Raw genomic sequence first — 23,514 nt, 5'->3', positions numbered from 1 at the left:
AAATGTCGGAAAGAAGCATTTAAGCAGAAATAGAAAAATGGTTTGTCTACAAGACCAAAACAATCATTGAATTTAAAAACTATAAAAAAAATGTGGCACAATGAGGAATTGTCTGGAAAATTTAAATTCAGATTCTAATTAACTGAGAATTTCCCCACAGCCATGATAGCATCATTGAGAGACAGTCAGTAACTCGCTTCCTTTTTTTTTCTCTATGAATTTTTCTTGATTATTGTTGTGGCCTTGCTGGACTGATAATAAAGACACATATCTATATATCTAGAAAAGTGAAATTGTATGTGTGTGTGTGTGTGCATATTTCCCTACCAAGCTACTCTGTCAATTTTCGGTCTACACACTGGAGACTTGATATAAGGGGTATTGAAATTTGTGAAAATCTTTTTAATCGGTTCTCGGCCAGAAATTTGGCTGCCAAGGGGTCAAAGTTCAACGATTTGACCTTTGCAAACTCTATCAAACTCCTTCGCCAATTTTTGGTCTAAACACTTGAAATTTTAACTGTAGGTTACTTGGAAATGGGTCAAACTTCTAATTTAGTTTGAGCCCAAAACAAATGTTAAGAGGTCAAAATTGGGATTAGTTTTAAAAAAAAATTGACCTCTGCAGTCTCTACTAAATTACTCAGCCAATTTTTGCTCTAAGCATTTGAAATTTTACATAGTGTATTCAGACATAGGGCAAGCTTAATTGATATTTGGCTGTAAATTTGGCTGCCAAGGAGCCAAAGTTAAAAAGATTTGACCTTTGTCGTCTCTAACAAACTACTTGGCTAATTATTGGTCTAAATTTGACATACAGGGTATTCAGGCATGCGGCAAGCTTTTTTAATTTAATCAGTTTTTGGGCGAAAATTTGGCTGCCAAGAGGTCAAAATTGAAAGACTGGGTATTTAAATAGCTGATTTGGGAGCATTTTATCTATACTAATAAATATATATATATCAGGCAGTCCGTCGATTTTGACGATGATGCACTTTCATCTCTCTCCCAGCCTAGGCAAAGTAGGAATAAGGAGCTTTCCCAATACTGCTAGCACCCTCTCCGCTGAAAGCAAAAGTACAGAGGCAAGAACAGGCCAGGACAGCCTGCACACATGCAATCAGCCACATCTGATGGCTGAGGCAGACCAGAGTCGAGTTGTACATCACCCTTGTTGACCGCGTCGGCACAGGACATTATATATATATATATATATATATATATATATAAGAGAGAGAGAGAATTTACAAATATGTTGTATTATTAATTTAAATAACAGTAAGGCACTCATTCTGGGCTTTTGGCTAAGAACAAAGTGTACTATCTGTTTTGATGCTGCAATTTTTGATCCAGTGTGCCACTTTTTGGGGAACTGGATTTTCTCCACATATAAAAAATCGACCTAGTGCTTAACTCTGTCCTAGTGGGGAAGCAAGTAAATAAGAACAAATATTTTTTTATATAGAAGAGATTAATATGAAAAATAATGAAAACTTTTGCATTCATTCATTTTTATTTATATGTATGCATGTACATAAACGCGCATATATATATATATATATATATATATATATATATATATATATATATATATATGTTATTTTCATGTCTGGAATTACAATTTTTAAATCTTTTTTAATGTACGTTTTTATTTTATTTTTTATTGTATTTTTTTCTCTTATTTTATTTTTGGTATTTCATCTTTTATTTTTTCTTTCATGTTATTTTTTATTATTTTATATAATTTTATTTTATTATTTTTATTGTATTATTTTCATTGTATTATTTTCATTGTATTTATTTTAAAAAAATTATTTTTGATTTTATTTTTATTTCCTACTTTTTTCTTTTTTTAATATATTTTTTTATTTTCATTATATTTTGTAAATATTTGTTAATTTTATTTTTTATTATATTTTGTAAATATTTAATTTTATTTTCATTATATTTTGTAAATATTTTTTAATTTTATTTTCATTATATTTTGTAAATATTTGTTAATTTTATTTTCATTATATTTTGTAAATATTTGTTAATTTTATTTTCATTATATTTTGTAAATATTTGTTAATTTTATTTTCTATTATATTTTGTAAATATTTGTTAATTTTATTTTCATTATATTTTGTAAATATTTGTTAATTTTATTTTTTATTATATTTTGTAAATATTTAATTTTATTTTCATTATATTTTGTAAATATTTTTTAATTTTATTTTCATTATATTTTGTAAATATTTTTTAATTTTATTTTCATTATATTTTGTAAATATTTGTTAATTTTATTTTCATTATATTTTGTAAATATTTGTTAATTTTATTTTCTATTATATTTTGTAAATATTTGTTAATTTTATTTTTTATTTTACTTTATTTTACTTTATTTTACCATCAGATTATGGATCAGATTGATGAATTTGGCATAAATATTTATCCACTCCCGGATTGCGACTCCGATGAAGATGACGAATACAAAGAACAATGCCGACAGTTGAAGGTAAGACAGCAGAAAAGAATAAGCAAAAAAAAAAAAAAAACACTGTTCTTTAAAAACTGACTTTCTAAATCTGTATAGTCTGATGTTGGTTTCAAATGAACAAAAATTCCTACAAAGTCCTCTTGTGGTAAATAAAAAATCAAAATGGACACACAAATTATTAAATATAGTTTAAAATCTCATTATCTCTTAAAGGAAATACGTAAACGATATTTCAATAGTTAACACATTGAATCTTAATATGATTTGTAGCACATCAGAGATCAAACTAGAATTTTTATTTTAATAATAAATTAATTTATTAAAAAAAAAACTGACATTTTGAAGCAAACGTCGCTTTAAAGAAAAACTCATTATGAATTTAGAAGTAATTTTCTAAAGATGTTTTTTAATATTTATTCATAAAATTATTAGATGGAAATAGCTTCCAAAACGTACCTTTTTAATATAGGAAGATTTACTGAAAATGTTTAAACCAGTTTAAATGATTTTCTATTCAAGTTTTAAAAAAAATTTGGAAAAATTTTTTTTTAAATGTTAATATCATAGAGTAATTCGTTTTTTTTTTTTTTTTTTTTTTCCTTCAAATATTAACAAAACATTAAAATGATTGACTTGACTATGAAGAAACCAAAATAAGATTGTTGTGCATTAAATTTCATAATTACTAGTGATGGGATGATTCTAGTATTTTTCCCCATTTCAATAAAATTATCAATTCTTTACTAAATTCCTGAATCCAATACAATTATTGATTCCAAGTTTTTACAAATCTCTAAATATTTAACTATAATATTTTTTTTTCCTGATTCCTGTAAAAGTACATGGTAAATATGTATATATTTTTTCAAATGTAAAAACACTACTGTGTAGGGGGAGAGGTGATCTAGAGATTTTAGTTTTACTGGTAGTTTAAAATCAAGAAATATTTATTTCATTATTATTATCAGCAGTGGAAGGTTTTGTTTTAAACAAAATCAAATAAAAAGATAATTAAAGGAGTCATTTTTAGCATTGGAACATGGCACAAACTTTCCACCCCCCCCCCCCCCCCCCCAAAGTTCCAATTTTTTCAATTCCGATTAATTGTCCCAACACTAATAATTAAGGTAATTTTTTTTTTTTTAATGAGATTCATTTTTTAATTTTGTTATTGCATTTTTTTTTTTTGTTTGTTTAATCATAATTTTGATTAATAGATAATTTGAATGAAAGTTGTAAAAAACGCCATAAAATAATTCTTGATCGGTGAATAGTATATGGAATCTTCAAAAATTATTCATTCTTTGGAAGTCAAGTCGGCCAGGTTTCTTCTATTTTCAAAGTTATGTGAAATTTTGAAAGAAAATGCTCACTCATTCCTCCTTATATAAAGGAAAGTTGTGTGTGTGTGTGTCCAGAAGGAGGAATGGATGGGCAAATTAGAAAAAAAGAGGGGAGGAGATAACAGACAAGTAGAAGTTTTAGTTCTAACATTTTACATTTTTGTTCTGGACAATATCAGACAGCACTGCTTGTAGTTTAAAAAAAAAAAAAATTTAATTTTCAAAGTTATGTTGACACAAGAAATACACACACATGAAAATGTGTGAAAAAAAAGTTTTATTAATTAAATGATAATAGTTAATTGAAACTAATTTTAAAAACTTACATTTTCTACAATTAAGACTTTTCAGAAAACACAATTTTAATAAAAAAAATAGACATGGTTCATTCTAATTATTTTAATTCTTGGATTATCTCCCTTTTATTCGTTCCTTTGTATTCATTTCTATATGAACTCTAATTAAAAGGTCACATGTGCACTGATTCTTTGAGTTATCTCCCCTTAAAAAGGGAGTGACCACTTATCAGTGCCCAAAAGTCACTTGAGAATAAGGATTAATGAGTGAACAGTGGTTATGGAGACAACAGTGTAGTGATAGTGGTGGAAATTGGGTGGAATTTGATTATTTTAGGGGGCAGCTCAGCAAGAACTTGTTTACATTTAACTTGAAGACAATCATGTGGTCAGCTGGAAAGCAGGCCAGGCAGTTCTAGGAAAGAAGCTTTGTTCATGGAATCTGTGTTTAGATGCAGGCACAGATAGAGAGTGTGTGTGGGGGTGGATTTTGAATAGTGGTTGCAGCTAGATGCTTTCTTTTTGTGAAAGCTTGTGGCGGGGTCATAGATTGGAGGTCAGATGAGCATTTGTCGTGAAAATAGCGATAGAACAGAAACAGGCTTGCAACGTTTCTTTTGTGAGAAGTTGCAGGGAAGAGAAAACCTACGAGGTTTTGAAGCTGATCTTTAACTCTGGCAGGATATGGTGCTTCGAGCAGCTCCTGCCCAGATATGGCTACAGTACTCCATTTTAGGAAGAATTTAGTCCTTATTAAAGTAGAGGATTACGTCAGGGGTGAGAAATCTCCTGACGCAACCATTTTTTTTAACAAATTTGATTAAGTCTTTCATTTTAGGTCAGACGTGAAGGTCAGAAAGAAGGAGCTTCTTTGAGATGAGAGCCATTCATATCAATTGGGCCCAGGTGGGGATCAAAGCTTTTTATGGTAAAGAGATAGAACCTTTTTACCTCAGTGCACCATGTGCTCAAGGTTTGAGGAAAGAGACTCTGAGAGATCTTGATTTCATAGATCATAGTGTCATCTGCATATCTGTTGACAAATGAACTTAGTGTGATTTGGGAGATCATTGATGAAGATAAAGAATATAGTTAGATCCAGTATGAATCCCTGAGATGTGCCAGCTTTGATACTTTGAGTAACATTGCTTCCTGTATTGTTTATCTTGATATTAGACCAATTTAAATGATCACTATCTAGAGTAGGAACCAGAGTCAACCGAAGAAAGTATATTTTTAAAAAAATATTATGGACATAACAACCACGCAGTAAACAAACGTTCCAATATAAATAATGGAAAAAAAAATTTTCTTTTCTTTTCAGGAAGCCGTGCCTTTTGCCGTGGTGGGCTCTAGTGAATCATTTGAAGTGAACGGACGAAAAGTACGAGGTCGTCGCTATCCCTGGGGTGTGGTGGAAGTAGAAAATCCCGATCATTGTGATTTCATAAAACTACGGACCATGTTAATGTGAGAATTGCCTATTACCCACTTTATATGTTTTTTTGTGCTTGTCCAGAATTCCAACTTCATATTAAATAACCAAACTAAAGAGATCTATATAATGTACAAACTGTGATGAAACAAAAATATATTCCAAAAATCATGTACATTAAGTATTTTCATTTTTGAATAAGAAAATCAAATTTTATGAGTATCCAAAGAGTGACTGTCTCGGGCGCATTTTTTTAAAACAATTCTTGAAAAACAAGGGAGACAACTGTACAATAATCCAAAACTTGGCAAGATATATGTTGTAATGAATTCTCATAAACCACTTAACTGTTTTTGTTTATAAAAATAAAACTACTTTATAAATTTATGTGATTGTTGGAATATGATATTTTTGTTTTGTCATGGGTAGTGACATCATACAGATTTTTTTTTTTAATATAGGGGGAATTCTGGACAAAAAAAAATATTTTTCTCTTTTGTTTTTCGATGAAGATTTTTATTGTTCACAAGTTGCACGAAAGTAAAACATAAAAAATGGTTGAAGAAATGGGAATTAATTTCAGTGACTTTATAACGTAGATCTCATATGCATAAGCTGTATTTAAAAAAAAAAAAAAAAATTTTTGGAAAAGACTCGTCAAAGTGGTTTTTCTATAGGTGGACAAATCCTTTCCAACTTCTCCTACACTGATGATCACATTCGTGTTAATGAATCGCACACATAAGCTTCAAGTTTTTGTCAATGTCTTAGCAAAGAATGCAAAGGAGATAGGATTAGAAATAAACCTAGAAAAAACAGAATGTATGTCTACAGCTAAATCACAGTTTAACCTAAACATGACTATTCACAGTAAACCCATCAAACAGGTCACCCTTTGCCCGCTCGTAAAATACACTTAAATATGATATTTTAATTTTCCCAGATCTTGTACATATTATTATAGTTGTGATTTCAAAACTTAAAAAAAAAAAAATTAAAAAAAAAAAAAAAAAGTATTTGGGTGCCATCAGCTAGAATCGAAACTGAAAGCAAAACTGTGGCATTCAAACATGGTGACGTTACATCTGTACCAACATGAAACGCATATGAACTGATTAAAAATAAACTAAAATGAATGTGCAAAATGTATAACGATTTTTAAATTTTAATCCATTTTTGACGCCTTAAAAACTATTTTAACCGGCTAAAGACTCCTAAAAGAACGGTCCGTAAAATATCCAATCATTTGAGGCCACTAGTGCCGCTCTGCGACTTTTAATTTCGGAAGAGATAGTTTGAAAATATGAAGACAGACAGACAAACATATAGCCTTTTATATATTAGATTTACTTATCATGTGCTTAGAAATTTATCTAGTAGTGAAATAGTAATTGGATTTTATTTACATTTCTTATTGGGGAAAAGTATTTTTCACTAGAGCACCAGGAATTTAACAGCTATTCTGTTTTTAAATCTCTGAAACAACTACTATTTATTAACTCCCCACTATTATATAATTAAATCCTTATTTATGATCCGATTTTCTATCGGAAAGTTGGTTTATGCTAGTAGTACGTCTGCAATATGTTTAGTATTTCATTTTCGTATTTTTTTATTTAGATAAAATACTCAAGACTTTAAGCACACACACACACACGCATATATATATATATATATATATATATATATATGTGTATTTGTTTTTGCGATACGTTTTGAATGAATTCAATTATTTACGAAAGTGCATTTTTACCTAAATGCGAGTTTGGAATAATTTTTCCTTTAATCAATTTGGTACCCCCCATATAGGGAGCAGCATATATATTGTTTATAAAATATAATTATCCACTGACACATGCTTCGTCGTCTAGATTCAACCACTCTGATGAGTTGTAGACAATGAAGCACATGTCAGTGGATAATTATATAATGTAAATGTATAAGCAGACTCCTTCAGTCTTGGACAGACTATGGATGCCCACAAAGTGTTGCCTGCGCGTGAAATTTTTTGTGGCAGGAGGTGCGCAATCTCCAACTACACCTCTCCTGAGACGACATTGTTAAATACCGGTGGCAAGTGAAGTACAGGACGACTGGAAACAAATGCCGAGATAAATGGAGAGCACATACAGCGCCTAGAATTCCCAAATGGTCACCCATCTGATACTATCCAGGCTCAACGTTGCTTAACTTCGGTGATCTGATGAGAACCGGTGTGTCAATGCGATTATGCCGTGTGTGTATATATATATATATATATATATATATATATATATATATATTTCATTTTCTTTTTGAAAAAAAGGCATTCTTAAAATTAAGACATTTACCATCTTGGCTATATTAATTAATAAATCCATATTTATTGATTTACATACGAGAATGATTTTGAAAAATAAATATACAAAGATTTATAATTCTAACAATCTTTTTGTTCATACGTCACATCACTTCAATACCCTAGTGAAGTAGAACCCTGGGATATGGCATTAAAAATTAAAGAACATGATAAATAACACCATAAGGCCGGGCAAATACTTTAAGCAGGAGTCGGGGAAAATATTGTATTCCACATCGTAACCTGAAAAAAACGTATCCTAGAGCCACCGTATCCCCGGCTTCTGCTCTATTCTACATTGCTAACAGCCTTCTTATACACACACACACGTGTGTGTATTTTGTATGTATTGTAGCTTCATTGCATGGCGATCTTACAATGAAAAAATCCGCCTCTTTTTATAAGAGAGTTATGTAGAAAGGGGAGAGGGCTAGGGAGGGCGATGGTGGAGGATTTGTTTAACGTAACACAATGCTTTATTTTTATAAAAAAGCTAAAATAAATTAATTAATTTTAACTACTGAAAACTATAACCTTCGTGAAGGTGTTTTTTGTTTAAACAAATAATACATTTCCACTAAGATTATAACAAAAATAATGAGTTAATTATATTTCGTGATAAATGCTAAAATTTCATTAAAATTGGTTAATTTCCTGATTTTGTATTCTACATCGTAACCTGAAAATAAAACGTATCCTAGAGCTTCTGCTGTATTCTACATTGTTAACAGCCTTCTTACACACACACACACACACACACACACACACACACACACACACACACACACACACACACACGTGTGTGTATTTTGTGTGTATTGCCATGTCTTGACTTTCCATCTGTCTCTTTCCTTCTCCAGTACACACATGCAAGATTTGCAAGAAGTGACGCAGGAAATCCACTATGAGAACTTCAGAGCTGAGAAATTGGCTGGTGGCAGCGGCAAGGTTGTGTAAGTATCTCTGAAAATTTTTTACTGTGAAAATCTTTTGATCATACATTCTTTTGTGAAGTGGTTTTTGGATGGTAAGTCACAAATCTGAAGAAATAAAACGATTCTGTGTAGATGAACAATATGATGTATTCAATAGTTTACATCTGGGAGGGTCACAATGAAAATATCGAGTATGTTGGTAAACGTCTTCATTTGAATCCCTCTATTGTTTGGCTGGTCAAATCAGGGGGAAATAACCCATGGTTTCAAATGATTCTTGGCAAACGTGATAATTTTAGAGCACAAGAGTTATATCCCTTTAACAATTCAAATATTGATTTTCCATTTTGAATAATTAAAATATTTAAACCTAGGTGGCACGTATCTAACACATCCTAAAATCTAAGCCGCATAAACTATGGAATTATTAAATTTTAGGTTCAAATTATACTCTTGACTAGCAGCAGCAGTAAGAGCACTTTACCGATTGTAAAGTACAATTATCTATGTCAGGGGTGAGTTCCATTATAGAAGCGTTGATTTAAGTTGAATAAAGTAACATACGTATTAGGTGCACTTGAAAGCCAAATTACAACACAATATTATGAAAATTACAACGCAATATTATGAAAATTACAACACAATATTATGAAAATTACAACACAATATTATGAAAATTACAACGCAATATTATGAAAATTACAGCGCAATATTATGAAAATTACAGCGCAATATTATGAAAATTACAGCGCAATATTATGAAAATTACAGCGCAATATTATGAAAATTACAACGCAATATTATGAAAATTACAGCGCAATATTATGAAAATTACAGCGCAATATTATGAAAATTACAGCGCAATATTATGAAAATTACAGCGCAATATTATGAAAATTACAGCGCAATATTATGAAAATTACAACGCAATATTATGAAAATTACAACGCAATATTATGAAAATTACAACGCAATATTATGAAAATTACAACGCAATATTATGAAAATTACAGCGCAATATTATGAAAATTACAGCGCAATATTATGAAAATTACAACGCAATATTATGAAAATTACAACGCAATATTATGAAAATTACAGCGCAATATTATGAAAATTACAGCGCAATATTATGAAAATTACAGCGCAATATTATGAAAAAAGATGCACAAAATACTGAGGATGGAGTTTGACTTCGAAATATTTAAATTATAAATTTCAAACAAGTAAAATATTTGTTTATTTTCATAATATTGAGTTGTAATTTGACTTTCAAGCACACCTGATGCTTATTTTATTGCATACAATTAAGTATATTTTAATTTGTGCAAATTACATATTATTGCAGATTCAATACTCTATTGGATGTATGTGTATATATATATATATCTATATATTGCACACACACACACACACATCAGGGTAAAGGTATTGAAGAGTGATAACAAATGAATTTACCTAGTTTTGTTATTAAATGTATTCAATGAAAGAGCAAGATATATTTTTATTAAATCAATACTATATATATATATATATATATATATATATATATATATACACACGCACACACACACACCATACTTTGGGGTAATTGCACCAAATCTGGGGATAATTGCAGCAACTAAAAAAATTGTGCTCTTTATATGTGTGGTTGCCAAAAGGGCACTTTTAGGTTGTTGGTACAATTACCCCGGACTTGGCACAATTACCCCCAAGTACTGATTCAGAAGTTCAAAAAAAAAACAAAAATGAATTTGGTGCTATCAGCTAGAATCAAAGCCAAAACTTTTAGTACTCCAGCTATGTTCCCTCGTGTAGCGCTCCAATCGTGTTCCCTACTGTTTGAGCTAACCGAAAAGACAGATAAGAGAATTTTAAAATTAGACCATTTTTAGCTACGATTAGTTTTACTCCTACATAAATTAATCCAAATAAGTTGAAATTAACATTTTTGCATTTTAACTTGCCTACTTCTATAAGCGTTATCCATCCAAACAAAGATTTTACTTATTATAAACCATCCTTGGTGTATTAATATTTCCTGTTTATTTTAGTGCTATGTGACCAGTAGTTTATGAGTTTATCAGTTAAATATTTACATACACACACACACACACATCTACTGTTTTATTGATATAGATTATATAAAGAACTGTCTAATTGCCATCAATGTGCATGGAGATCGGGGTTACGGATCTGTAGATAAAATAAACCTGTCCCAAACTCCGACTTTAAATGAATATAACCGAATACAGAATTACAATATATACAAAACACATTTATTTACACACAAATGGAAAAGGAACAAAAGCGTGTGTTCAGGTGTATACATAATATTCGTTGTGCGTATATGTGTGTCTAGAACTGAAGCTCATTTAATATTAAGAAATAATTGTTTATGATAAACAATTATGTTCGACTGTTCTCGATAGACACAAATGTTTATGTAGAATCAAGTCCTCTTACCTCATATAGTCTGTTTGTTTGCTCTTTGTGTGCATCTTTGTGGAGCCATGCAAAATTATTTGTGATCGGCTTCGTGTCGAGGCGCAAAGTGAGAAAGAAGAACAGAAGAGTAGGGTCGAGATGTCATGGGAAATGCGCAGATGTCAATGTCACAAGTCGCCTCCTGGGTGACAGTTTTGCGTTATGTGCTACATGTCTGTGTGTTTGAGCTAGACACTGAGGGAGTTTAGCGGTCATATGACTCGCTATATATATGTGGCTAAAAATAGAGGGTCAGGAAAAAAGTCAGTTTTTCAATCTTATTGGTGGTTGTTCTCCCTCATCTCATCATCTAGTTTTCTTATTTAAGGTTCCGCAAGTGTTACAGACTCCAAGATGGGCAATACTAGACGTCTCAGGCCTACTCTCCAAGCAATTTGATCCATAGGGTTGATAGTAGTTATTTTGCAAGCACTTAAGCCAGGTTTTCCTTGGTCTTCCATGTACCCTCATGCCTGGTGTATCTATTTGTGTTATTCAGTTGATACAGGATGTCACGTGCTGTATATGGCCAAACCACCTGAGCTGCTAAGTGCATAAGGCATCTAAAATTCCACCCAATATTCTGATAAAGCACGGCTGTATTCTCTCATTCACTTGATCATGGCACGGTCATTTTGTAAGGCAATGTGCCCCCCTCTATCCCTCAAGGATCACCATCAACCACAACGTTTGTGTCCTGGTTTTCCTGATCTTCTCGTTCTGGCTGTGTTGTCGACTGCCAAGAGCATGTGCATCGATTTACAAGTATCAAAAAAGAAACCTACACAAACTCAAACAAGAGAACACAAACTGCCACTGCGTATAAATAAAGCGTGTATGGTACTGTTGTGGGAAAAGGACGTCCGCGTTTAAAGTTCGAGTATATCATCTAACAACCAACTTAAATAATTTGTCTGTCGAGGCATCGTTTTTCAGTTGAATTCAGCTCGTCTCTGGCTTGCACCAATCTGCAATCTGCGTTGCCTCACTCCGGTCTAATCTCATTTACCTGAAGCAGATATCTCGGGAACCTTCTAAAGCTACCATCTGCTTTGAACAGCCCTGACTCCTAAGTATCTTAACTTGTGACCAGAAATCCTATATTCAAATTTTTGTCTTAGTCACTTCATCCCCACCGCCTGATAGACACTGACTACTCATCTTACTTTGTGTTCTTGGTGAATCAATTCCTCATGTTCACTGTGGTCTTGGGTCTGGAGAATATCGGGTGGAGTGGTCAGTTTATCACAAGAAAAAATTAGGTCAGTTAACTAATGATGACCCTTTTCATTTCTATTGACCTATTGTCAGTTTTTTTGTTTTTTTTTTACATTTGAACAACAATAGCATCTTTGTGTATAGTTAGCACTTACTAACTGGTGACCCCTCTATTATCCTAATCTTTCATTCATGGCTCAACAAGAACTTGTTTACATTAGACTTGAAGGCTACCATGCTTTGGTTGGCTGGGAAGCAGGCCAATGGAACAGCATTCCACAGGGGGTGCAGTTCTAGGAAAGGAGCTTTGTTTGTACAAACTGCATTTGGATTTAGACACAAATAGAGAGTGGAGGAAATTGTTCATAGTGGTTGTAGGTAGTTGAGTAATTTTTGTGAAACGTTAGCAAGGGAAGGACCCTAGATTGGAACTTGGATGAACACTTGCCATGAAAATAGTGATAGAGCAGAGCCAGGCTCACAACGTTTCATCTGTGGGAAAGTTGTTGCAAGGAAAAGTGCATCACCTGCTAGGTTTTGAAGTCTGTTTTGAGCAGGATAAAGTGCGTCGAACAGATCCTGCTCACATGTGGCAACAGTACTTCATTTCAGGGAGTACTTGGCTCTTATACAGATAGAGGATTGCATGGTCCGTGAGTTACCTACTGGAACGGTAGAGTGATCCAATCATTTTTCCAGCAATCTTGGCAACAGATTTGATGTATGGATTCCATTTCAGATCAGGGGTGAAAGTCACTCAGAAACTCGTCAAGGCATGGTGCTTCCCCAAGACGAGAGCAATTAATTTCAATTGGGTTTATTGCACTAAATTGTCAAGATCAGAGAGAGAGAATTAGAAAGATCTTGGTCATTGTCGGCCTTTTGAAGTGATGCCATAGATTGTGGTGTCGTCTGCATAAATGTCTACGAATGACCTAAGAATGTGATTTGGGAGATCATTGATGAGCATGCATCTTGTGAAAGAAGTTTGAAATGAACGATGGGAACACTGCTAGTTAGGTCTATAGTATTTTTTATGTGTTACGGATACATTGCAAATAATCTAAATCATCGAAAGACATTGTGTTCTCTCTCTCCTCCTGTTTAACTAGATTGTGTCCGATTGTTTTTGTTCCGCCACATTCTCTACTATTTAAAAATTTTATTTCTGATTTCAGTAAACAACGTGCCAGCAGGAGTGGAATTCCACAACCCGACATTAACGACAGAGAACAAGCGTTGGCAGAAAAGGAAGCTGAGGTAGGAGATATACGTTATCTAACCTAACTTCTATAGGGTTAGGGCTCATACCAGTTGAGGATTCATCCTCAACAAATACTTCCAACAGAGAGTGGGCTATTGTAGCTGTTTCTGGCTTAGCTCTGCCAGTTCTGTTCCATCTTAAAAGGTCCACCCTTCTCTTCTTTTTGAGAAGGTGTTATTTTATTGCTAATCACCTGATTCACCTATACTGGAGAATCCCAGCGAGGCTACTCAGGCATTTTTTTGTTAGACAGAGCATATTTATCTTAATGCATTTGGTTTTCAAAACTACACATGACCTTGGGTCTAACCTCCCAGATAAGAGGTAAAAAAAAAAAGATTATGCAAAAGTTAATCAAATAAAAATAAAATTGTTTTATTGAAATTTCAGGGATATGACATTTAATCAATTTTTTTTCCCCGAGAAAAAAAAAAAAAGAAAATGGTAGAGGATTTTAAATAATCCTCCAAAGTTTTTCAACAAGATTCATATTGCCACTTTGTTGGTCCACGAGTTATTTCCCAAATCCACAAAAACAAATTTAAAGAAAAAAGAGGTAATATATATATATATATATATATATATATAGGAAAATAATTATTAATGAAAAAGCTTTCTATAAAGTTTAGATGAAGAATGAAATTTGTCCGGTATTTTGAATTACGTTCATTGCATGACATAAGCAACAGAACGTAATTATCTCCCCTGTCGACTTATCTTCTTCTTTTTTTTTTTTTTTTTTTTTTTTTTTAGGAAGTGTAACAGTAATTTCGCTTGATTTCATAAATTTCTTTCATCATTAATAATTATTTTTCTACCTTATTGTTTTTCGTAATTTTTGGATATGTTACTATTTGAGACCTGACAATTACGTAGGTATCATTTGTTTTACTTGAAATTCAAATTTTTTTTTTTTTTTTTTTTTTTTTTCGTTATTATAATATAGAAGTGCCCTAAAATCTTTAATCTGGCTTAAAATGTTTTTTTGTTCAGAAATTGATTAAAAGGAGGTTTCGGAGAAACAGTTTCGCTCAAAGCTAATGAACAAAACAGTATAACGTTATTTTTATTTTCATAGTTCTAAAAAGTCAGCAATATATCTCCTCCTCCTCTCCCCCATTCAAAAACATTAGAGACTCCGGACCTAGATGTATCATTTTGAAGGATGGGTGCAGCGAGAGTACAAGAATCTAAGTTGTCAAAATGTACTTGCATTGCTTTGAAGCGGTCCACAACCAAAAGAAGTTTACAGTATTTTTTTTTTTTTATTTAGAAACTGGAATGTTTTGTTTTTTCTCAAATTACTTCCCTTGCTTTGACTAAAGTTCTCTCCCTTTGATTTTTCTTCTAGTTACATAAGATGAAAGAGATGTTAGCAAAGATGCAGGCCGAAATGGAAGCCCAGAAAACTGGAGGCAGCCCAGTTGCAAACCATCAAACCAAACAAAATGGTGAAGTTAAATCTCAAAATGTCTGATTTGACCGTCAAAGTAAGTTTGTTTGTTTTGTTTTTTTTTTTGTAATTTTATTTTTTTTTATTTTAATTTTTTTTTTTTGTAATTTTTATTTTTTTTGTAATTTTTATTTTTTTTGTAATTTTTATTTTTTTTGTAATTTTTATTTTTTTTTTAATTTTTTATTTTTTTTTTTGTAATTTTTTTTAAATAGTAATTTTGATTTCTTGGGAATTATTATTTTTATATCAGCCAAAGATTATTTATCATTGTATCCTAAGCTGTTTCACTCTGCCCCTCTCCAATTACTATTTATATTGGATGGAATGGGGAGTATATAAAATGTTAAAAACGTTAGCATTATGAGTAAATTTTTAAAAATTATTCCTCACGTTAGAGTGAGGAAGTGTGCTATCACTTTGCATCGAATTAATATGCGAAACTAGATTCTAAAGTAAGCATTTTCAATTTGCATGTAATCACCTAAAAAGGTAGAATTTTTTTTATTTTTTTTTTTTTATCTTGTTTGTAATGTTCCGAATTTTATTATGTTTATGTAATTGAGAATTTGGCAATAAATTTTAAGTGGGTATAAGGTGACTTAATTTGTAAGCTTAAAAATTACCAGTTTTTGTAATCGAGCATTCAGCTATTGTTTTAACATAATCAAGACAACAAAAATTGAATTGATAGCAACAAGTAGTGTATTTTCATTGTTTCGCGACCATTCGGACAATTTCAAACCTTATATCGCATATATATATATAGCATAGAGTGCAAGCCTAGAATTTAATACCCCTAAAATATAAGTACATGTTCCAAAACTGGCAAAGCGCTGAGAAGGCAAAATACTATTGAAAACAAATTGTTAAAAAAAGAATTAAATTACCACTAGCAATAGAAGAAATTTATGAAACTAAAGAAAAAAAAAATTTACCAACAGCTTCATAAAACAAATTTTATACAAGGTGATGCCAATCAGGGTGGAAAAAAAAAATTAACATGATCGGGGTTTTGATTAATAATTTTATTTTTCCTCTGACAGACACTACACATAGTATGACCTCTTTTTGAGGTCAACGATTTTCAATAACCTCTCATAGTCTATTAAACACAAAATTTTAGTTATTATTGTTTATATCGATATACTAATGCCGTAAGTACCTTAACGTATACACATGTGTCACATTTTCTAAATTATAAATTATTTGATCAGAAGATCCTATTAATTAAAAAGGAGGATAGGTGATAACTAGGGCTATGACAAGAGAATAATCTTACCATTGTTTTGACTCTTGAGTATATATCCGACACAGACAATCGAGAACCACATCACTCTATCTAAAAACATAAGATATTAACCGAAGTATACTTGAGTCAAAATAATGAAAAGAATATTCTCTTGTCATAGCCCTAGTGAGAACATACTACAAACATTAAATTAGTACATAGATCCGCTAATTTAATGGTCGTAGTATGTTATCACCTATCTTCCTTTTTTAATAAATAGGATCTCCCGATCACCAAGAGCACTATGTAAAAAAAATAAAAAAATATTTTTAATAGAAAAATAAATGCTATCGCTTTTGGGCTTTTTAAGAAATAGTAATGCTCCTGTGCATTTTTGAAAAAGGATATTCAGAGTATAATATTCGTGCATGAATTAGGGAGTATCTTCAAATCAATGTCTTTATATTCGAAACCATTGAATGTAATATTCTCAGTGCAATATTTAGATAGCTTGAGGGAAAAGCTGGATGATGCCATAGAAATTATAGAATCCTGTTTCTGAGAAGACCGGTTAAAGTTTTCAATGAGACTAGCACTAATAAAATTATCAGAGCTGGCTGTGTTTATGAAGCTGGTAAGTGGGTTACCTTTTAATTTTACCATTTATTAACAGGGGAGGGGGGTTACCAACATCGTTAGCACGGGCTACTATAACAGATGAAGTTGAAGGTATAGGTTTAGCAGAACAGTAAACTTTGGCAAAATGGCCGAATTTGCCACATTTTTTTTTTTTTTTACATTTTATTGCGAGCAGGACAATGGCAGTGGTCATCCTTAGGGTGATGTTTCTCTCCACAATTATAGCATCGTCATGAATAGAAAGGACAACCGATAATTCTACAGAGTCCGGCGGCAGATTCAATCTGAGAGGTATACGATTCACCGCAAAGATGAGCTTGTTCCAAAGCTCTAGTACAGTATGTAGTCTCCTGGAGAGTTGCCATATCAAGTCGGGCACGTATCCCAGAAGACTGAAGGCCACATATAAACGCATCATGAACAAATTCATCCCTGTAAATAGTTGCAGTAACACCCTTGAAGCAACAGTCAGCGGCAAGACAATTCAAAACCTGAAGGTAATGATTAGGTCTATGACAACAGCAAATTCTTTTTGTTTTGACTCTCTCGTATATGTATCCAGCACAGTTAGACACAGTTAATCAACCGAGAACCACATCATTCTATACAAAAGTATATAAGATATCAACGAATACGCACTCGAGAGTCAATGCAATGAAAAGAATATGCTGTTGTCCTAGACATAGTAATGGCCTAAGGACTCGTTGTCCCGTTATAGACGTTTTGAAAGTAGATGTCTTCCGTGGATAATGTTGGGAGGTTTATCATAAACAGTTTTTACAATTCAATAGCATTTTCTTTTTTAATATGGTAGTCACCACTTATCAAGGCCCAGTAGGCACTCGGGGATAAGAGTTAGTGCGTGTACAGTAATCAATAGCATGTTCAAATGCAGAACAACCTTCGATGATATCGGCAACAGTAGCGTTAATGTTGAAGTAAAGAACCTTGAACAGGTCTCGATTTAAATACTCAGTGGTAGACAAATAGTAAAGTTTCGGTACCATTTGCAGAGGTTATGTCGAACCTGTCCAATCGAGTTACCTTCTTCATGAAGAAATTAGTTAAACAAGTGAAGCATGCATGGTCCCCCGTGAATGCACAGAGAACGAGGCATGAAAAAAAAAACTACCAAGTTCAGCATTACCCCCCCCCCCATTTAGCCTCAAGTCCCCAGGGGACATCAAATCCTAGTGAAAATGAACAAACAGTACAGTTTTAGGCCTTAACATATGTAAATTTGAGTTCTGAACAATGCAAGAAAAGAAATGATCAAGTCCATCATTTGCCCCCCCCTCCCCACATTTGGGCCCCCCCACCAAATCCCCAAGACCTTGACATATTTAAATTTGAGTTCAGCCCCATGCAAAACTGCTAAATAGACATACACATTAAATTTTGGACAAATATGGTAAAATAGTCCCAAAAATGGAGTGTTTTTATTAGCCCTAAAAGAGCCCCTGGGGCACACCCAAGAGTTATTGCGAAGTATAGACAAACAAAATTATATAGAAATCAGTTACAAATTCTCAGAAAGTTTTATAAAAATCCAAGGCATCAATTTTTTTAATAAGCACAAAAATGTCAATTTTAGCCATTTTAACCCGAAAGGCACCCCTAGATGTGTGTGTGGTTGTGGGGGAGGGGGGTGGGTTAGAAATTGAAAAATAAAAAAGGAATGACTAAGTTCATCATTTGCCCTCCCATTTAGCCTCAAAAGTCCCCAAGGCCTTAACATATTTAAATTTGGGTTCAGCACCATGCAAAACTGTTAAATAGACATACACAGAAAATTTTGGACAAATATGGTAAAATAGTCCCAAAAATGGAGTGTTTTTATTAGCCCTAAAAGAGCGCCAGAAAATCCGTTCTGTTACTTTTTTATTCATATCATATTTAATGTTTGTGCAAAATATTTAAAATTGCAATGCATAGTTATTGAGAAAAGTGCGGACAGACGAACGGGCAAGGATGAATTTACAGGTCCACCCTCCTTTTGTCGGAACGAACAAAAAGTTAGTTGAAGAAATTGTAGTATAATTAAAAAAAAAAAAAAGATCTTATCAAGGCGTTATTCAACTAAATTGTACATAATTAATTTAACAGAGGCAAGATGCCAAAAGAATAAAGAGTGTACTTGAATAAACAATACATGAACAAGAATTATAAGGGTTTTAATTAAAACTATAACAGGGCCATACATGAAACTACAATATACCTTCTTGGTGTTCTGGCTAAAGATGGTATAATGATATCGTGGTGTTTCCATTTGCAGTGGGCGCCCATAGAATGGAAATATGTCACAGATTCCTTTTAAGGATATTAGAGATAAACCGTAATAACTAGATATATTCTAACACTACATTAACGAGATTACTTAGATAAATACTTTTACAGTTTTAACAGATAGGGTGACAATAATATCGCGGGGTATCCATTCATACTGAATGTTCTTAGAATGCTGGCAGTAAGATATTACATATGAAAGATGCTGCTGTGGAATTTCCGACTATAGTCTAGACTAAATGCCATAGACTAGTTACGCATATATATATATATCTCCCACTAGTCTGTTATAATGTACCATAATGTGCGGCGACGTCGCATAAACAGCAGTCGCTGCAGTGAAATAGAGAGAGGACCAGTAGGAGGTAGCAGGACTGGTGACATCACACAGAGATAGCAGCAGCAGTAAGACAGAGAGAGTGGCATGGGAAAGACGTGACAGCATGAACAGCAGGAGAAGAGAACAGACGATAATGATTCTTCGCTAGCTGGTGACAACTCTGTCAAAATTTATGTATAATGCGAAGTACAGACAGGAAATAAAAATGTATCTCAAAAAAGAAAAGTGAGTTCAAAGTATTTCTTTTATTTGTTTGGCACTTTGATGGGGTCGACAGACGAGAGGAAGAACAAAATGAGAACGCCTTCTGTAACATTACAAGAAGTCTGCTTGTGTTTTAATACAAATTTCTTGTAATTTTAAAAACTAATCGTTTACATTGAAATTATCTCCCTTGAAAAGTAATAGGCATAATATATATATATATATATATATATATATATATATATATATAAGATAGCATGTGTGCTATTTTCTGTGTCACACTTACATCCGGGTTGTTTAATTGTTCTTGATTTCCACTTGTCATAAATAATTTTACCAAGAATTCTTCATAAGTTTTGGTTTCAGTTTCGATTATGACTGAAGGAACTCAAGTTGCACACACACACACATATATATATATATATATTTTTTTTTTTTTTCATAAGTTTTTATTTCGGTTTCAATTCAAGCTAATGCACCCAAGTTATATGGATATTTTTTTTATTTTTGAAATCGCAACTTTATAACATAAAAATTAATAGTGCATTAACTCCATAATGATATATACAAAATCTGCAAAAATTAAAATATATTTAAGCATACTTTATGACTGGGCTTTGCCAGGCGTTTGTGCTAGCTTAAATACTTTTGCAGTTTTAACAAAAAAGTTACAATAATATCAGAGCATCTCCATTTACACTGAACATCTACAGAATACCAACATCAATATATTACGCATGAATGAGTCCCCTGTGGAATTTCCACAGGTCTCACTAGTAGTTTAATATTTTAGTAATTTAATCTTTTTTAATTAAATCATTTTAATTGATTAATATCAACAGAACTGTTGCATATACAATGTAGGAAAATAGGACAATAAAATTACAAATAAATAACCATACATATACAATGTAGGAAAATAGGACAATAAAATTACAAATAAATAACCATTGATAATAACAATAACTGTTTAGAAAAATAGTTATAATAGTTTTTATTTGGGTTGTTGCTCTCTACTGTATAAAGATTGTAACTGTGACTTGTTTTGATTTGAGCATGAAATTGATGAATGAAATTTTCACATCTTTTTATTTAGATATTCTAATCCATTTTTTTTTTATATATATATTACTTCATGTCAGTATTTTTTGTTTTTTTTTTTAGGCTGAGAAGACCTGCTTTTTATGAAAAAAAAAAATGTGTTGAATTATACGATCAACAATTATTACTACTACTACTACAAGAACTCCTCCTGAATTCTCTGTTTCTGTCTGTCTATCTATGTAACTATCGATCAATCTTGCTTCTCTTCCATATTTCATGTCCTCCAATTTATGGACCATCAACCGTCGAACTCTGTGAATAAAACGAAATGGACCAGGATTTACCTACAAGCCTGAAATTGGACAATCTATAACATTTTAATGGAGTCTTCAAAACAAACAAACAAAAAAAAAATAAAAAAAAATAAAAGAAATATTAAATAAAAACTAATTTTGGATTTATGAAATAAAACCATTTAAAAAATCTTTAAAAAAAACAAACTATTATATACATGTATGTGTAGATGTATGTTAAAATAGCATGTGTATCTCTCTCTCTATATATATATATGTGTGTGTGTGTGTACTGTGTACTTTTAAGTGGTATATACTTTATTCATAAAAAGTCATAACAATTATCTACACACACACACACACACACATATATATATATATACACACACACAGATGTATATATGTAATTGCATATGGACATATATACATAGAGGCATGAATATATATATATATATATATATATATATAGTGGAGATGGTAATTAATAAAAACTGAAGAGAGTGCTCAATACCGTTGTAGAGCAAATATGCGTTTTATTTTTTATTACCGTATCTTTCTGTTAAGTTACATTAGTGTTTCGGCTACACGGCCGTTTTTTTTTTGTTTTTTTTTTTGGCCGTCTGTAGCGTCCTCAGATTTTTACAGAACCCTTTACTCTGTAAAAGTCTGAGGACACTACAGACGGCCAAAAAAAATGGCCGTGTAGCTGAAACAATAATGTAACAGAAAGATACGGTAATAAAAAAAAATAAAACATATATATGCGCCTATATACGTACATATGATGCGTTCTGTGGAAGAATGACGTAAGCACCCCACTTTGTACTTTTCACGAAAGAAAGAGGTTAAATATTTGAAGCCTGATAGTTTCGCTCATTTTAATTTCCTATTTTCCAGAAAGACTTGAATATTAACACAACCTTTTCCTGATCATCTATTTTTACGAAACATATTTTCTTGCAAAAGCATCCATTTTGAAGAACTACTGACAAATTCTTCTCCACTATTTCACTTCCGTTTTGCTCTTTCTCTTTCCCACTGGTCAACCTTTCTTGTTCTCTTTCTTCCAGTCGTATCTGAAGGGGCTTACAAAGTTAAATTTTTTTAGATGTTCATCTTTAATGAACAACAATGATGTTAGTGCTTCTTGATATGCAAGTCTGGAAAAAATAAAAACAAGTTCTCTACCTAATCATGTTCTATTCAAGGAAAATCAATGGTCTTAATATCCACATTTCAACATACGTATATCAAATATTCAAACACTTATTTTCACATAAATAATTTGAATTCAGCAATGATTTTTTTTTTGTGATTAGATTCTCCTTGATATTTTACGCGTTTTGCGACAAAAATCTGAAAATTTCAACTTTTGGTGCTTACGTCGTTCTTCCAACAAATACACACACAAATAAATAAATATATATATATATATATATATATATATATATTTGTTTAATATATTCTATGTATAAGATAATAAATTATGCATGTATTTTTGTTTCAGTATTTAAGTACTAAATACATGAGTAGAGCCAAGTAGTTGTATAAAATATACTTATGGCAAGTAAGTTACAGAAACCTTTGTTTCATTTACAAAGGAATTCTTGAGGCCGACTGCAAAACAATTAACATTCCGTCTTCCCCTTTTCATGTACAAATATTTAAATATTTTTTTTACGTACATCTCTGTACCAATTAAAGCTGTTTGTATTGCAGATCCAAAAACTGAGCTCCAGCTTCACCCATTCCTTTCAAACTAATGAAGTTCAGCTGAAACTTATTAGTTTGCTCATCTCCACGTATTGCGATGGGTGTGAGCGTTAGCAGAAATCATTTCAACTTTAATGAGTGGGAAGAAAAGGATAAGCACTATGGTTTTGTTTTGGCAGTAAAATTTAATGGCGTTAAAGTTTAAGAGATAACTGTAAACTATGTTTGTATATAAAAATCAGATGTAGAACTTTGCTGTTTTGCATTTTTGATGAATTTCTTGGCGGAATGAAACGAACGTTTCTGCATAGCTTACTTGTCGTAGGTATATTTGTATACTAGTAAAATACAAGATAAAATGGTAAAGGGTAAGAATTAAAACTAACGGATTCATTTCAATGTTTTGTTGAACTGCTATGAAGGCTTTATCAAGAGTGAAATTGAAAAAAAAAAAAAAGTTTCACAAAATGCTAAATTGGAGTCTTGCGTTTTAGAATTTTTCCTGTTTCCATTTTAT

At 31.9% G+C, this 23,514-nt stretch overlaps 1 protein-coding gene and 1 pseudogene across 2 annotated transcripts in view; one reads left to right on the top strand and one right to left on the bottom strand.

The window, feature by feature from the left end:
- Nucleotides 1-21,491, top strand: part of LOC145261090 (septin-2A-like) — a 507,588-nt gene extending 486,097 nt beyond the window's left edge. For both annotated transcript variants that reach the window (XM_080119278.1, XM_080119279.1), the window contains exons 7-12: nucleotides 2,395-2,496; nucleotides 5,442-5,587; nucleotides 8,751-8,843; nucleotides 13,709-13,790; nucleotides 15,146-15,284; nucleotides 21,112-21,491. In XM_080119278.1, coding sequence (XP_079975404.1) covers nucleotides 2,395-2,496; nucleotides 5,442-5,587; nucleotides 8,751-8,843; nucleotides 13,709-13,790; nucleotides 15,146-15,271 — 549 coding nt within the window. In that variant the 3' untranslated portion in view covers nucleotides 15,272-15,284; nucleotides 21,112-21,491. The remainder of the gene's footprint in view (nucleotides 1-2,394; nucleotides 2,497-5,441; nucleotides 5,588-8,750; nucleotides 8,844-13,708; nucleotides 13,791-15,145; nucleotides 15,285-21,111) is intronic.
- Nucleotides 7,676-7,792, bottom strand: LOC145261432 (5S ribosomal RNA; annotated as a pseudogene).
- Nucleotides 21,492-23,514: the final 2,023 nt, after the last annotated feature.

The sequence above is a fragment of the Euprymna scolopes genome, chromosome 37 (genome assembly GCF_053919585.1).
Source record: "Euprymna scolopes isolate OS-2025 chromosome 37, ASM5391958v1, whole genome shotgun sequence".
NCBI classification, from domain to species: Eukaryota; Metazoa; Mollusca; class Cephalopoda; order Sepiida; family Sepiolidae; genus Euprymna; species Euprymna scolopes.
The sequence above is the reverse complement of the archived record's forward strand: the minus strand, read 5'-3'. Positions and strand labels throughout refer to the sequence as shown.